We start from the raw sequence: 16,657 nt of genomic DNA on the forward strand, positions 1-16,657 counted from the left end.
TATTTGTTCAACATTGCGATAACGTAATATTCTCTTTGCCAACCTTTTGACATTTTCATTTAATATGTGTACATATGTGTGTATATACAAATATCTTAAGACATAATTGTTGCTGCGAGCTTTAATTCTCTCTAAAACTAGGTTCGTTTTAGAAAAAAAAAAAGTCGTTAAGCTTTTAACAGAGCTTTGCTGCCGTGAAAAGTGATCTCAGAACTACACAAAAAAAAAAAAAAAAGTAATAAATGAAACGACAGCTAAGCAAAATACTCTGGGTGTGGAAAACCGACGGCGGTAGCCGACGTCGATGCCGACGCCGAATCTGAAGCCGATGGCGACGTAAATGTTTTTTTAAACAACGAATTCAACAAGCAAATATCATTTGGAATTGTGCGTTTCCAGTGTGAAGACCGATTTCTGTTTTCCGTAAAATTCGTGCAAATTTTCAAAAGAACTACAATATTATTTTATTTTTTTGTTTGGTTTTTCGTTTTTTATTCAAGTGTCAGTGAGTGAAAAAACGCTGAGAAATCGCCGGAAAAGAACCTTATTCACAGAGCATCATCATCAACACAGCGAAAGGTTTGTTTGTCCAAAAGCCAAAAGCCACTTAACATCCGATGTATTAGAATATTTGAATAATAATCACATTAGCATACTACATACATATTTTGGTGCGAATCGCAATGTCGCAATCGAGAACTATTGACAGTTCGACCAACGAAAACGAAACTGGAAATTTGAATAAACTAGAGCTGATAATGGGAGCGGTCATTATATTCCGCACAGCGACCTGCGGGGGGCTTGATGATGTTGATACTCTCAATAATAATAATAATAATAACAGATCTTATTGTAGTGCCCATACAGTTAGCTCTGACTGTAACGACCGGAAGAACACTTAAACTGAAGTATATTCAATCAAATGTATGACACTTGCGTTTGACAACAATTAACATTTTTGTAAACTAATTTTGTAATTGGCAAGCGTTTATATACTAATCAGGCAACTTGTTGTCTGCGCTCCGGGGTTTCACTGTACATTATCAGTGGCAACGAGCCCGCTGATATAACTAATTGAAAACAAGCTGTTTTCTTCGCAGATTAAACTGCTTGAGGCACGTGGAAGATTAAAAATAAAGCATAAAACAAATAAGCTAAGCTCTACAAAATATTGCAGAAGGGCATAAAAACCGAATGGCTAATCATTCATATATATTATATATTGCAAGTATTTGTCAGTCCATCGGTCTTGACTTAACAATTTCCAGTTTCTTATTTAACAGTTGCACTTTTTTGAACAATTCATAGAAAAATGTTATTATCACTAAAACTAAATTAAAAGACCAAATATTTATTTCTCTGATAGTAGAATCATTTCTAAAAGCTCGTGAATGTCAACTTCTTTGCATTTTTTTTTGTAGAAAATTAAATAAAATGTTCCTAATGTTAACTCCAATAACTGTTGTATATATGTTCATACATAAGTATTTTATTATTCTTCGTCCTCTTTTGTAACTAGAAGTATACATTTATTGTCTTTTTTTTTTTTTAAGTGTATTTTATTAAATTATAGTGGACATTTGTTGTTCGCGCGAAAAAAAGACGTGGCACACACGCAGTGTACTATATACTCATACCCATTTAACCTTGACTGATAATGTAAAACACACACACACACACACATACACACGCACGCACACACATATAGATATGTATGCTGTATATACATACATGCATAGTTCTTAAGTAGATGGTTATAGCACGCAGTTAGTGCTATATATACACATAGATACAATTGGTTGGCAAGCGCCCGATTCGGGTATGCAGCTGTTAACATCCTAATCTCTCGAGTGTTCGGCATCGGACCACGCCCGCTTGATAAGAAGGGCCCATCGGCGAGCACTAAACTAAAACTGTAAGACCCCTGCGCCGCGATTAGATCATATTCAAGCCCAAACACGCACACATGCATTAGAACATATATACATATACATATACATATACATATACATATATTTATGTGGACTTACCCAGTGGAACACATTGTTCTTGCAGCCATCCAGTAACTAAATCAGGCAATCTTCATCAAGATGAGTCCACCGGCAATGCTGAGCAAAGATACGCCCGATATTGAGGTAGGTCGCATAAATGTGGCTTTGATCGATAGCATTTGAATACGGATGATTACTCCCTTGCAGGACCTGTTGGCCTTAAATCCACGCGTTAAGACGCAGTGCAGCGTTGTGCCCACGAAGCAGACCAAGGAGAACAAGAAGCATTGGAAACGCAATGCGGATCACACCGCAGTGCCGTGCACAACGCTGGCTAATAACTTTGAGGATATTAAGCATACGACACTGTCGGAGCGTGGGGCTCTTGAGGAGGCTGCACGCTGTCTGAAATGCGCCGATGCGCCCTGCCAAAAATCCTGCCCCACCCAGCTGGACATTAAGAGCTTCATCACGAGCATTGCCAATAAGAATTTCTATGGCGCTGCCAAGGCAATTTTCTCGGATAATCCGCTGGGCCTCACCTGCGGCATGGTCTGCCCCACAAGTGATCTGTGCGTTGGCGGCTGCAACCTGCAGGCCTCCGAAGCTGGCCCCATCAACATTGGTGGTCTCCAGCAGTTTGCCACCGAGGTGTTTAAGCGAATGGGCGTACACCAGCGACGCTCGCGAGATCTCAAGCCGCTGGCGCAGCCGAACAAGAAGATTGCACTGCTGGGTGGCGGACCTGCGTCACTCTCTTGTGCTACATTCCTTGGCCGTTTGGGCTACACAGATGTTACCATCTATGAGCGCCGCAGTTATCTGGGCGGTCTAAGTTCTGCGGAAATACCGCAATATCGACTGCCCATCGATGTGGTTAATTTTGAGATTGATCTGGTTAAGGATCTGGACGTTAAATTCGAATTGCAACGCTCGCTTAGCACCAAGGATTTGACCATTCAAGTAAGTAACTACATATGACAACGCCCAGTTACGTTCATTTCGTTCCACACTCACTATTATATACATTTTAAAATTCCTTCTTCCTTATTTTATATGCTATATGTTACACACTGACCAACACTGAATCCAGTGTGTCCACACATTATAATATGGTGGCAACGCTGTTGACAAATAAGCGGGCTTTTTTGCTAATATGTGTGTACATAGTATACATAAATTTCTAATATTTCTAATTTATTCGTACTTATTCATTTTTAATTAACTGTATGCAATCTTCCTTGATGTTGTAAGCTTTACTTTTTGCTTTCATGATACATTAACTTAATTTCCTGTGTTGCCACCCTGCGTTGCAGCGTACATATGGCAGCACCAGCGCATTTAAACAGGATTCTTCTCAACGTGCGTTTCCAGATTTTGGATTTAGTGCACAAAGAAACTAATCATATTTAAATTTGGCATTACAAATTTAACAAATGTTTATTTCTCTGTTTACAGGGCTTGCTGTCCAGCGGACACGATGCAATCTTTGTTGGCATCGGCCTGCCCGAACCAAAGATCGATCCTATTTTCAATGGCTTAAACACTCAGACGGGTTTCTATACGTCCAAGAACTTTTTGCCATTGGTCTCTGACGGCTCTAAGCCAGGTCTCTGCGCCTGTAAGTCGGCCCAGTCGCTGCCCAAGCTTTACGGCAATGTTATTGTCCTGGGTGCCGGCGATACAGCCTTTGATTGCGCCACTTCCGCGCTTCGCTGTGGTGCGCGTCGCGTATTCGTCGTCTTTCGCAAGGGCTCGTCTGGCATTCGGGCGGTACCCGAGGAGGTGGAACTGGCGCGTGAGGAGCGTTGTGAGATGATGCCATATTTGAGTCCGCGCAAGGTCATTGTCAAGGATGGCCAGATCACGGCCATGGAATTCTGTCGCACCGAGCAAAATGATCAGGACGAATGGGTTGAGGATGAGGAGCAGACAGTGCGTCTCAAGGCAAACTTTGTCATCTCCGCTTTTGGCTCTGGACTGCAAGATCCGGATGTAAAAGATGCGCTGTCTCCGCTGTTATTCCGTAGCGGATTGCCGGTCGTAGATCGCCAAACGATGCAGAGCAGCGTGCCACAGGTCTTCATTGGCGGTGACTTGGCTGGTGTGGCCAACACCACCGTGGAGTCGGTCAACGATGGCAAAGTGGCCGCCTGGAGCATCCACTGCCAGCTGCAGGGCCTGCCACTGGACACACCCGCCGCACTGCCACTCTTCTATACGGATATTGACAACGTTGACATATCCGTAGAGATGTGTGGTCTGAAATTCGAGAATCCCTTTGGACTGGCCTCCGCACCGCCAACCACCAGTGCAGCGATGATACGCCGCGCCTTCGAGCAGGGCTGGGGATTTGTAGTGACAAAGACATTTGGCCTGGACAAGGATATGGTTACGAATGTTTCGCCGCGCATTGTGCGCGGTACTACCTCCGGCTACAGGTACGGACCGCAACAGGGTTGCTTCCTCAATATTGAGCTGATATCCGAGAAGCGCGCCGAATATTGGCTGCGCTCCATTGGCGAGCTGAAGCGCGACTTTCCCGAGAAGATCATCATTGCGAGCATCATGTGCGGCTACAACGAGGCAGACTGGACGGAACTGGCTATCAAAGCGGAAAAGTCTGGCGCCGATGCCCTGGAGCTAAATCTATCCTGCCCACACGGCATGGGTGAGAGTGGCATGGGCTTGGCCTGCGGTCAGGAGCCCAAGTTAGTCGAGGATATCTCGCGTTGGGTGCGCAAGGCTGTCAAAGTACCCTTCTTTATCAAGCTAACGCCAAATATCACCGACATTGTGTCCATTGCCCAGGCAGCGCAACGTGGTGGCGCCGATGGCGGCTCTGCAATAAATACGGTTCAGGGTTTGATGAGCCTGAAAGCGGATGCCACAGCTTGGCCAGCTGTTGGTAAGGAGCAGCGCACCACATACGGCGGCGTCTCTGGCAATGCCACACGTCCCATTGCGCTGCGTGCCGTTTCGGAAATAGCCAAAAAGCTGCCAGGATTTGCCATATTGGGCATTGGAGGCATTGATTCCGGTGAGGTGGCGCTTCAGTTCCTTCAGGCTGGCGCCACAGTGCTGCAGATCTGCTCCTCCGTACAGAATCAAGACTTCACGCTCATTGATGACTATTGCACCAGCTTGAAGGCTTTGCTCTACCTGAAGGCGAATCCTCCGCCAGTCAATGGCGCCTTCTGGGATGGCCAATCGCCGCCAACGCCAGTGCACCAGAAGGGCAAGCCTGTCGTTCATTTGACCGGCAGTGGCAACCAAACGCTCGGCTTCTTTGGTCCCTATCAGCAGCAGCGTGACATCAAATTGGCCGACTTGCGCAAGCAGAAGGGCGCCTTTTGGGATGCGCAACAGGCAACCGTAGACGCGACCAGCTCCGCTGATGTTAAGCCCGCACCCAAAATTACAGATGTCATTGGTGCGGCTCTGCCGCGCATCGGTGCCTACAAGAGCCTCGACAACAAGCAACAGAAGGTGGCTCTAATCAATGATGTAGGTTTCCCGGGCACCCCTTTTGACCAGCACAATTATATATATTCATATTTATCCCCTACAGGACATGTGCATCAATTGTGGCAAGTGCTACATGACTTGCGCTGACTCCGGCTATCAGGCAATTGAATTTGATAAGGACACGCATTTGCCGCACGTCAACGACGACTGCACCGGCTGCACTCTCTGTGTCTCCGTCTGTCCCATCATCGATTGCATTCGGTAAGTGCCTGTCTATTGAATTCTGATTCTGATGAGGATATTTCCGTCTTGGCTACCTGTCTTGCTGGTCGTCTTCCAGTACTCTCTCTCCCTCTCTCTCTCTCTCTCTCGCTCCCTTTCTGCTTTGAGCACTACAAGACATGTCTTTGTCGTGCTCTTATAGTGAATCTGTAATTCTAATTTTGTATTCTTCTGACGCGATGCCAGACAGGTCCTTGATGAGGTCTATAAATATTAGGAACGTCTCGAATTATGTACATATGTAATAATAAAAACTGTTTCTATTCACAGCATGGAGCCGAAGCAAATACCGCATGTTATTAAGCGCGGCTTGGAAGAAAAGACGTTCTACACGCATGCCCTTAGCCCAAGCCAATAATCAAAATATTATATTCGTATATGTATGTATAATAATGTATGTGTTTGTTAAAACAAAATGTAATATCTGGTTCACAATAAACAAATTAACTACAAGAAAAGTATTTTCCTTTACAATTATTCAAGTTTACGAATAAACTAGGTAAACAGACATCAATTATACGTATTCAAATTTGAAGTATAATTTTCCTTCAAATGAGGCAGATTTTGTTCCCGTTAGCTACAGATATCTGGAACAGCTGTTTGGCTGTTTTAAAAAATGGCGCATGAAACCGTTATGATGTGAATTCGTGTTACGAATGTTAAACAAAACACAATTTGCATTTAATTATCAATGACGAAGTAAAGGCTGCATGCACGCTTGCCACGTACGCTGTGTCAGCGCATTCGAGCAATCGACACAACCTTATCACGTCTAATACGAGCTGCAATTCATGTAACAACAACAACGACGAACTGCGTCATCAGCAACAGCAATGTTAGCATCGGCTATTACTGCAACAGCAGCCGCAGCAGCAGCGACAGCATTAACAGCCTGGAAGACAGTTAATTCACTTTTAACACTACATTCATATTTGCACTGTTAACCAAACAGTGATCGCTCGTTGTGAATGGCAAATGCACAGCTGTTTATTATTATTATTATTTGCTTTATGTGTAGCGTCTGCAAAAATTATTGTTAATGGCCACCGCAACGCAGAGTCCGAGCACATCCAATGCCACTACCACACACGCTAGTAATGGATTGCTCTCCGCAACCGTGATAGCTGGCTTAAAGAACTTGGGCACCGTTCTAACAGCAGCCATAAGCAAAACGTTAATTGCCAATTCATTAAAACTGACGCTTTATCCAGATGCAAGTATGCAACATTAATATTGCTCTAGTCGAATTAATCACAAATCGTTTGATAACCAGTTATAGCACCAGTGCCCGAAATTTACGCCTCGAACGCAGCCAGCGCCAAACAGAGCGAATATGCTGTGGTCACACTCTATGCCGTGGCGACGAAACATGGTTGGGACAGTGTGACGCTGCGCCAGCAATTGGAAACACTGTCCGTAAATGCCATCGCCATTGATGAACTGACACGTGTCTACGAGGACAATCGCAAGGATCTTGTGCTGCGTCAACTGCAGCTGGGCCACAGTTTTCCGCACATCACCGATGTGCAGTGGCGCATTGTCTGCGATGTGAAATCCTCAACGTCAGACTCTAGCAGCGGTGCTCCACATTTCAACATCAATTTGGGACAGTATCGCCAAAGCAGCGGGGAACGCGTTTCTATAGTGGAGTTTGTGTGCAATGCCGAGGAGCTGCAATCGCTGATAAATCGTCTGAAGGATATTGAAAGACACTGCAATCAGGTGGCCATTACGTAGAGTAAAAAATGAGTGTATGGAAATCAGTTCAATATATATACATATATATATATTACATATACATATACATACATATGCGTGTAATTTAAATATGTGTTTTACAAACTTATAGAGTGTGAAAATAGTTTGTACACAATGTTTATGACAAGTCCGAACAAAAACTTGGCAATTAACACAGTTGTCATCACTAAACGGCTACGTCTTGTCTTTCGTTATCTTCTGCTGACCAGCCAAGGTCGCATGTTGCGCTATTGTTGAGTGTTGGTTACATGGAAATTGTACTACGAAATTGTTGTTGACGGTTATCCACTGTCATTCCGGTACATCCTCAATTCGCATTTTAAATTCTGTAGGGGCGAGCAGCTCTACCAGCAGACTATAGTTATTTGGCGCTGTACAGAAGATGGTGCCTGAGAAGTAAATGCTATCGTTTTCTTCGGCAGCGATAAGCACGCACTCGTTGTGATTGGACAGACGCATATTGAGTCCGCGAAAGCGGCAGTCCTGTTTATACAATATAGACCCGTCTCTGGGTAAAAAATATGGACGTCCACTAAATGGATTTAAAAAGTCTGCCCAATAGCCCAACGAAAGCAAACGATCGCTTATTTCTCTGGCAGCGAGCACAAACTGTAATAAATTATAAAAGCGTTATTTGCAGTGAATGCATCCGTGTTTATATGTGTAGGGGCATGCGCTTACCTTGGCTGCACCCTTCTCTATGTCGCCCTCGTAGCTGAGTGTAAGAAGTGTTATGGCATAGTCCCTTTGTCCAATTGCGCGAACTGGGAATTGTTCAAATATTGAATCGCGTATCAACACTGGGCACTGACAGCATGCAAACTCTAAACGTGATTTGTCCACGTTATCGTCCTTAAAGAAATTGACTAGATGAGCTAGTGGTTCCATTAGACCCACTGTGGATGTATCGCCCTGCCATGCAGGTCCGGTGGCATTTGGCAAATAGAAGCGATTGCTACGTTGCGAAGTTAGCTCCCAGTTGGGCTCTCCCTCCAGGCTGTTAAGATCGTCTACCGAACATTTATTAAACACAACTCAATTATTGTGTGGACTTTGTGGACAATTGTGAAACTGTCAACAACTTACCATCATCAACATTTCGTGTCTTGGACACGGTTTTAAAAGGCTCGCCCGCATCGTGAGGTGGACCATTTCGCTTCGAATAAGGTGCAATGCAGCCACCGCACATAGCTGGCAACGGCTGTGCTTCCAGTAAATTTCTCATCGCACCATTTGCCTGCAAGGGTTTTGCATAGGCATGGCTAATCAGGCAGCGTCCAAATAAACGACTCAACGTACGCGACATTATATCATAAGCTCTGCAAGCAAACGCGCAATTATTCGCATTATTACTCGTCGGTCACACTGTTTTTTACTCACTGGCAGCAGTCGAATGGCGAACAAAATTAGCGAAAATCTGTATGTTATAATAATTTCACGTTGAATTTTGTATTTTATTTGAAACTCCTCAATAGAATGTCGAAAGTTGAATTATCGTCTTACTTTTTTTGTATTTTCCTCTGTGTTTTTGTTAGGTGTTTCTGTTGATTGACGATTGTTTAATCGAAACAAGAATTTCACATCAAAGTTGCCATATGTTGAAAAAAAAACAAAAAACACCAAAAGTATTTTTTTTATTTTTCTTGTACAAGTTCGAAAACAATATAATTATTTTTGCAATTGGATAGCAGGTTTAAATACAATGCGTTTAGCAAAATTATTAAATCAAATATTTAATAAATCTTAAATAAATTTCCAAGATTTATCTCTAAAAGTTCTGTAAAAAAAAGGCATTAAATTTATAGCAAAAAATAAGCAATTTCCATTTTAATTAAAACTCGAGTACATTTTATATACATATTTCTGAACACTGAAAATTCTATATATTGGAATACCGCACACATACATACATACATACATAAGCTGGAGCTAGTTTTGTATTTAGTTCACAACTTGAACCCATAAGCTATAATAACATTGATATACATATATGCACACAATATTCAGACACGATAAAAACATTCCTCCGAGCGAAACGCACAGTTCTCATATGATTTGAACATTGGATCATTTAACTCCGCTTCGGGTACGCAGGCGCAATGAAAATTCTTATTGTCACGATCATATAGCTTGCGTGGATAGCCGGGCCAATCGCGCTTCTTGCCGTCGCCGCTTGTTGTGGTACACCAGACGCGTGTGCCTTTCGCCTCGGACCACTCGATATTACAGCCAGGATATCTGTTGCGCAGCTCATCTACTTGCGCCTTGGCTATCTGTGCTTGGTCCAGCAGTGCAAGGTATTTCTGATGGTAGACGGTCGACTTGCCTTCTTTGTCATAGAAGCGTCCAATAAGTTTGCCCTTATATGTGTATTCCTTCTCGTAGAACTGTTGCCATTTGGCCAACTCGATCAGGTCGCTGGGCTTCAGGCTGAGCACATCATCAGCCGTCTTTGGATCGTAGTGCTCGAACTCTCCGCTCACAAACGAAACGGAAGCATCGCGACCAACAAAGTAATTATAACTGCAGCCGGGTCCGTAGTGCTTTAGGCCACGTGAAACGTCAAAGACGGCGCCAAGCAGCGACAAATAGATGGCTGCTCCATTCTCGCCATTGTACGTGGCCAGCTGCTCCGGTGTGTAGAGATTGCCGCGTGTATCTGTGAACTGCACGGAGACGCTGTCCGTTTGCTTATTGGCGGCGAGATTCAAATAGCGCGTAGCTGCGATTTGTAAGAGCTGCACAACATCTTTCTGATAGAGTTTAACCAACACGGCTATAATGATTAATATGAATGCAAGTCGATATTTGAAAAGCAGTTTCACAAAACCAAACATTCTGCTGCAAAATGTTAACTTACATATGTATGTGCACCTATGTATGTATGTATGTATGCGTATACAAAGATTTAACACACTGGTGCCTGGTACGCTGATCACAGGTTATTGGGCGCGCCAGGCCACCGATTTGTGCAAAATGCAAGCAAATCAAATGCGCAAATAAGTTTTAGCCTTATTTTTAGTGTTTTTATTTTGTAATAACTGTGTTGAATACAAAATTAACAGCGAGCTGCATACCTAGCATGAACAAAGTTACAGTTGTTATGTTGTGCTTGGCAACCCAGCTGATTTTCAGTAATCACAGTTAATACGTAAATTGTGAATGGCAATGGCCGAAACCCGTTACGATTACAGAACAGATATTTTTTAATACGTTGATGCAAAGTGAATCATGAACAGCGAAGATCCTGATGAATCGGAGATTATAATTGATGAAGCCAAGGCTAGCAAATTGTGGATCCACTGCAATTGCTGCTTTGAGCATTATGTCGATGAGCAGAGCATGTTATTTTTGCTGGCCTGTCAGCATGTTATATGCGAAAAATGCGTTACTGCCAGTTTGGGTCGCATTCCCGGCGACGCACCCACGTATACGTGCCCGATTTGCCGTAAAAATGTGCGCGGACGTCAGGTGAACAATGCGCTGCCCACAAATCTCAAGGATATGTTTCATCCAGAGCCATGGCGCGACGGCCTGCCTCACGATCTAATCGACGCCTTTCAGAAAGCCAATATCAACAGTTTGGATACGCATATTTCCAAAAAGGTGAAATTCTTTTATTTCGAACGATTTCGCACCCTAACTCACAATGTTTCTGTTTGCACAGGAAAAAGAAGAACTTAAGTTAGATAAGGACATACAGTTGGCACGCACACTCTGTCGGAAACATTACTTGGAGGGGCATCGACTGCGTGCGACGCGGAAGCAGCTCGAATTTCGTGCGCGGAGAATAAGTCATATTGTTAAAATTCGAAGAGAGGAAGCGCAACGGCGGTAAGTTTTACATTAAGTTAAACGAAATGAAAATTCTAGAGTTCTTGCATTTTTAGATTGGCCCGACGTAGAGCCGAGTCCCCAAAGCAAACCGATTGCATTTTGCAAGGCACTAAAAATTCTCATTCTCATTCGGAGTCATCAGAAACTAGAGTTAGATCGCATTTGGCAGACGCAGAAACTAAGACTACACTGCAGTATCCGGCTATAACCAGCTTTGTACACCATCGAAATAATTCATTTGTATTATAAATAAATATTAACAAAATCTATTTCTATGTACAATTGTGGGCATTTGAAAAAAGTGCTAAAACATTTTGCGCGCCGTTTCCCAGCACTGTTTGTCAAGTGCTTCTTCTTGTTTCGCCCGCTTGCGACACAGCTACTGTCGACGCCATTTTGAAGCGAGCGAGACTGTGTGACTGTGCATATGCCAATACAATTTGTGTGTGTTTTTTTTTAACTCGAGCCAACAGTACACGCGAATGGCAAATAGAAAAGAAGTTGCGCATTAAAATCGGCGCTATACATTTGCAGTTGTAAACAGTGGCAACTGCAACTGCGGGCAAAAAACGCAAACGAACAATATATTTACACAGCCAAGCAGAAATGATGAGCGGCAGCAAATCAGGCGTGGTGCTCAACTGCCGCACATGCACCCGTGCATGTAAACAATATAAATCGCTGCAAGACGAAATTGAGATCGGCCCTGAGGGCAGCACCACGCTCGCCAATATGCTGCACTATTGCTCCAGTCTTTCGTTCGAGCCGCAGGATGGCGCTGCAATGCCGCAACACATATGCATGCATTGCCTGCAGTTGCTGGAGCAGGCATTCAATTTCAAGCGCATGGTCATCGATTCCGATGAGCTGCTACGTCTGGGCCTCGAGGAAATTGATAACAACAATGCCAATCTGAACGCTAACAACCAGGAGTATGTAATGATCGAGCTGCTTAGCGATGAGGCCGAGGCCCAACAGTCTGCGGATAAAACGGGCTCTATTTCTCAAGATGTTTCCGCACTCGTTGAGGCCTACAATGATCAAGAACAAGAGCACGATGAATTTGTCGTCGAAGATGTGAGCGCGGATACTGAGGCAGGGATTGGTGCGGAGTTAGAGTCGGAGGATGCACTCGAACCGCTTAACGACTTCCAAACGGCTGACATTGAGTATGTGACGATCAAAAGTGAATATGACTCGCAGGTGGAGGACGACGATGACATCGAGGTTATGGACTCGCCGCGTCTCGAAACGGTCAGTGAGCAAATACAAATCCAAATGCTCGATGACCTAATGGTCATCATGTCTGGCGAGGAGCCCATCGATGAGGTAATTGGCGAAGTCGAGGGCGACGATATACTGGACATGGAGCGCGAGGAGCACTTGGTAAGCAACATATAAAAATATTGTTTTAAGTGACCGGTGAAATTGTAACTAACAAACGGATATCAATTTTGTTAACTCATAGCTGACTGGCGATAGCGAGGAGGGTGAGGATTTTCTGGACGACTCAATGGACGGCTCTGCCTCGAATCAGGTAGCCGCCGGACCTGGCGGCGAGGTGCTACCACATGTTTGTCATGTCTGCAACAAGGCATTCCGTCAACAGTGCCGTCTCAATCAACATATGCGCTCCCATGTGGACGAGAAGCTGTACACTTGCGAGATGTGCGGTAAGAAGCTGAAGCACTTGCGCAACTACAAAGAGCACATGCTGACCCACACAAATGCTAAGCCTCATCAGTGCTTGGTCTGTGCACGCTTTTATCGCACCACATCCAGTCTGGCTGCCCACATGCGCACCCATGCCGAGGACAAGCCGTTCAAGTGCGATCAGTGCGGGCGCAGCTATGCGGCCTTTGATCATCTGCGTCGCCACAAGCTGACACACACCGGCGAGCGTCCCTATGCGTGTGATTTGTGTGATAAGGCCTACTACGATTCGTCGTCGCTGCGCCAGCACAAGATCAGCCATACGGGCGAAAAGGCATTCACCTGCGAAATCTGCGGCGTTGGCCTCTCACAAAAATCCGGCTATAAGAAGCACATGCTTGTCCATTCCGGGGAAAAGCCGCACAAATGTCACATCTGCGGACGTGCCTTTACCTTCACCAGCAACCTAAATGCCCATGTGCGTCTGCACTCCGGTGAGAAGCCATTCAAGTGCGACAAATGCATGAAGGCATTCCCCACCAAAAAGCGCCTAAACAGCCATATGCGTGTCCACAACAAGGAAGCACCAGTTACTGCAACCAGCAATCCCATCGGCACCAATACTGGCACCATCGGCTCTATGCATGGCCAACGCGTAGCGGTGGTGGCGGCCGGCCGTCGCACAGCCATGAATATGCCCGACGTAATGGATCAGCAGGTTTCCACCTCCAAAGTAGTTGTGGTGCTCTAAATATCGTACTGACTAAGCTTAGTTTTAACTTGTATCACATAGAAATCTACACCTACCTATGTATATAGTATATAGATATACATACGTACATACACAGGCATGTCCATCTATCGCTATTTCATCACAAAGCTTGCGATTCCCGGGTCCAGTAAATGAGCTTTACTGCACCTGCAAAGAATCGCAGACTCAAAAGAAATGCCCTGACACACGAATACAGATGTTCATAAATTTCAAGTAATCAGGTTTCAATAGTTTTCTCAATGGAAAAAATGTATTTTTTTTTTATCGTAATGATATATTTATATATTTAGCATGCCCGTTTTGGGATTTATTTTATTTTATTTTTTGTTTTTGAAAATTTGTAATGTAGTTTTTGGATTGTTAAAAGGAAGATATATGTGATTTGTTAGCCATTCCTCAGCTAAAAAAAAAAAAATTAAATTTGGTAAAAGTCACAGCTTTAATCCGGGTTGATACTTCACATATATTAAAAAGGCTGTAATTAGTTGTACTTTGACAAGATGTGTATGTATAAAAACTGAAAACCTTAAGAAAACAATAAAAAAAAAAAAATTTTAAAATTCACAATTGCGCCGCATTAAAATCCGATCAGTCTATCAACTTTTGCATTATACGAAAGTATCTACAGCTGGCATGCAGCTAAGATACTTTCCCTAATCCTGGCCATAAACAGAAGCTTTAAAAATAACAACAAATACATATATACTAAGTACAAAATGTAGCCCGTGCGCTGCTGCTCTAGAAACTGCTGAAAATGATCTTATCCACATCCAATTCGTAATATAGAAATATAATAGCATAGAAAATAAACATAATATTTAAGATAAAAATGCGCAATTTGCCAAATATAACTTTTAAAATCCAAAATTCTTAAAATAAAAAACTACTCATAATAAAAAAAAAACAATATCAATATCAATTTTAAAAAAACCTCGGGCTGTATAAATATTTAACCAAGACAGGAGGGATATCCTGGAGCCTGATACTTATACACTTGAAAAAATTGAATTCCTTGATAATTTTAATTTATATCACACCTTAAACTTGTCTTAAAAGCAACCGAGCCCGAAGCATGAATAACTTGGGTCGCCTCCAATCATTAGCTTTATCTAACCATATTTGGTAGATGCCAATTTCGGGTAGAAATCAAATTTAGCCCACACGAACTATATGAAAATGTCTACGGCTTGCAATATTTTCAGTAGAACAGGCAATCAAATTAAAAATAAAATTGTTTCATTAACATTTGTTTTACATCGACCAAACTAAGGTTTATAGCAAAAACAAACCTCAAGGCAGAAAGTCGACATTTTTCATGGGACCTGCAACCTTGTCATAAACTATGCAAAATGTGATTCGTGTTATCCGCTTTGGCATGGTTAGAGAGAGGTAATATCATTAATTGTTTCCATAAGCAATGCCAAACAGAGTTTCAATTTAAAATGCCCAATGGCCGTTTTATTTGCTGCGCTCTGATCAGTTCTCTCAAAAGATAAGACGGCTGATATTGGGCATGAGCTTTGGTTGTATATTTGTGGATTCACGTATGGGCTGCCTTTGAAGAGCCTTTGCTGGTAGTTGTCTTCAGGTTGGTGGGAGTTTTGCGTGTATGGGAGCGCTTGTGCGCGATCAGGTTGCTGGAGTAGCGGAAGTGGCGGCCGCAGGTGTCGCAATTATGCGGCTTCTCGCCCGTATGGGTGAGCATGTGTTTTTTGTAGCCAGACTTTTGGGTCAATCCCTTGCCGCATACATCGCAGGTGAATGGCTTGACGCCGCTATGGCTATACAGGTGGGAGCGCAGCGATGATGCCTGCCGGTAGATTTTACCGCAAATTGTACACTTGTTGGGATTATTGGGATTATGCAGCGTAATATGACCATCATAGGCATTGCGCGTCTTAAACGAATCTCCGCAAATGGTGCACACAAATGGCCTATTATCGCCATGGAGTTGCATGTGATACTTAAATGAGTTGCTGGTGCTGAGCTGCTTGCCGCAAATCTACAAAAAATATGTACGGGATTATTATGATATATTGGATATGTGCAGTTACTCACCAGGCATTGCAGGGCGGGATTCAGTGATTTGCGACGCTGCGTCGCACGCGGCTTGACGTTGTGGTCAGCTTCTATATTGCTCGGTGCCTGCACGTTTTCATAATCCTCTGGTAAGTCATAGTCCACCTCAAAGACCTCAACATTGGGCTCATCGCTCTCAAAATGCACTTCATTATCGGGTATTTCCTCAGCCACAGGGTACACCTGATTTTGCTGATTGGACACAACGCTGTCCGCGTTTGACGCCAGCGATTCCGTTTCCTCCAGCACGTAAACATACTCATCAGAGCCAGCTGATTCGATGATAGCATCTGTTTCGGTATCGACTTCGGCATCAGCCTGCTCGAGTTGATCGGCACCTCGCAGATCGGCTAGTGATGGGGAGCGGGAAATGGCGGCTCTTGAAGATATCGCATTGCGCTTTCTAAGCAGATGGTCGGTGCGCAGAGCTGTGCGCTTGAATTCATATACTTGCGTTAGCAAGTCGCCACAGCGCTTGCACATGTGTGTGGGCAGGAACCGCTCCTCCTCGAGCACCTGCAAATTGGCGCAATAGCTGAGCAGCGCTGCTAGCGTTGTCAGCTCGCCGGCGATGATATGTGGCTTATAGAGCGGCAGCGATTGCAACGACGGAACATTGCAAACGCGACACAAGCGCAGCTCGGCATCCTCAACCGTTGCCGTGTCCTCGCAAATGGACATGTTTCGGTTGTTATTGTTATTGTTTGGCTTTCGTTAGCTTGTTTACACACAATTTTTGTCAGCTCTAGTTGACAGTGCTGCCAGACTGCTTCGATCAAAAGTCAGCTGATGGTGCCAGTGTGACCGTATGACAGAA

The 16,657-nt window shown here is 43.9% G+C and overlaps 7 protein-coding genes across 8 annotated transcripts; 4 read left to right on the forward strand and 3 right to left on the reverse strand.

The window, feature by feature from the left end:
• The first annotated feature begins 389 nt into the window (after nt 1-389).
• su(r) (dihydropyrimidine dehydrogenase su(r)) lies at nt 390-6,199 on the forward strand. The gene is made up of 6 exons (XM_032439868.2): nt 390-579; nt 2,056-2,135; nt 2,199-2,954; nt 3,450-5,498; nt 5,563-5,720; nt 6,012-6,199. The coding sequence occupies exons 2-6, from the start codon at nt 2,091-2,093 to the stop codon at nt 6,097-6,099; spliced, it is 3,096 nt and encodes a 1,031-aa protein (XP_032295759.1). The 5' UTR covers nt 390-579; nt 2,056-2,090; the 3' UTR covers nt 6,100-6,199.
• A 505-nt stretch (nt 6,200-6,704) lies between these two features.
• On the forward strand, nt 6,705-7,545 carry LOC6632050 (COMM domain-containing protein 3). Its single transcript, XM_002055211.4, has 2 exons — nt 6,705-6,958; nt 7,015-7,545. Exons 1-2 carry the CDS (start codon nt 6,781-6,783, stop codon nt 7,476-7,478), a joined length of 642 nt encoding a protein of 213 aa, XP_002055247.1. The 5' UTR covers nt 6,705-6,780; the 3' UTR covers nt 7,479-7,545.
• On the reverse strand, nt 7,502-9,057 carry LOC6632049 (cobalamin trafficking protein CblD). 2 transcript variants are annotated; one of them, XM_070206660.1, is made up of 4 exons: nt 9,003-9,057; nt 8,586-8,818; nt 8,181-8,509; nt 7,502-8,108 (listed from the first exon to the last, which is right to left on the reverse strand). In XM_070206660.1, the coding sequence occupies exons 2-4, from the start codon at nt 8,803-8,805 to the stop codon at nt 7,791-7,793; spliced, it is 867 nt and encodes a 288-aa protein (XP_070062761.1). In that variant the 5' UTR covers nt 8,806-8,818; nt 9,003-9,057; the 3' UTR covers nt 7,502-7,790. The 2 variants fall into 2 exon arrangements, with proteins under 2 accessions (XP_070062761.1, XP_002055246.1); XM_002055210.4 differs by having other exon boundaries at nt 8,880-9,048.
• Nucleotides 9,058-9,297: 240 nt separating this feature from the next.
• LOC6632048 (neuferricin homolog) lies at nt 9,298-10,353 on the reverse strand. The gene has a single exon (XM_002055209.4). The coding sequence runs from the start codon at nt 10,334-10,336 to the stop codon at nt 9,503-9,505; it is 834 nt and encodes a 277-aa protein (XP_002055245.1). The 5' UTR covers nt 10,337-10,353; the 3' UTR covers nt 9,298-9,502.
• vilya lies at nt 10,353-11,605 on the forward strand. Its single transcript, XM_002055208.4, has 3 exons — nt 10,353-11,105; nt 11,167-11,333; nt 11,390-11,605. The coding sequence occupies exons 1-3, from the start codon at nt 10,731-10,733 to the stop codon at nt 11,583-11,585; spliced, it is 738 nt and encodes a 245-aa protein (XP_002055244.1). The 5' UTR covers nt 10,353-10,730; the 3' UTR covers nt 11,586-11,605.
• Nucleotides 11,606-11,727: 122 nt separating this feature from the next.
• Nucleotides 11,728-14,235, forward strand: dwg (deformed wings). The gene is made up of 2 exons (XM_002055207.4): nt 11,728-12,722; nt 12,805-14,235. The coding sequence occupies exons 1-2, from the start codon at nt 11,943-11,945 to the stop codon at nt 13,738-13,740; spliced, it is 1,716 nt and encodes a 571-aa protein (XP_002055243.1). The 5' UTR covers nt 11,728-11,942; the 3' UTR covers nt 13,741-14,235.
• A 956-nt stretch (nt 14,236-15,191) lies between these two features.
• LOC6632045 (uncharacterized) lies at nt 15,192-16,605 on the reverse strand. The gene is made up of 2 exons (XM_002055206.4): nt 15,820-16,605; nt 15,192-15,763 (listed from the first exon to the last, which is right to left on the reverse strand). Exons 1-2 carry the CDS (start codon nt 16,519-16,521, stop codon nt 15,302-15,304), a joined length of 1,164 nt encoding a protein of 387 aa, XP_002055242.1. The 5' UTR covers nt 16,522-16,605; the 3' UTR covers nt 15,192-15,301.
• Between the last annotated feature and the right edge of the window lie 52 nt (nt 16,606-16,657).

Source organism: Drosophila virilis, chromosome X (genome assembly GCF_030788295.1).
Source record: "Drosophila virilis strain 15010-1051.87 chromosome X, Dvir_AGI_RSII-ME, whole genome shotgun sequence".
Classification (NCBI taxonomy): domain Eukaryota; kingdom Metazoa; phylum Arthropoda; class Insecta; order Diptera; family Drosophilidae; genus Drosophila; species Drosophila virilis.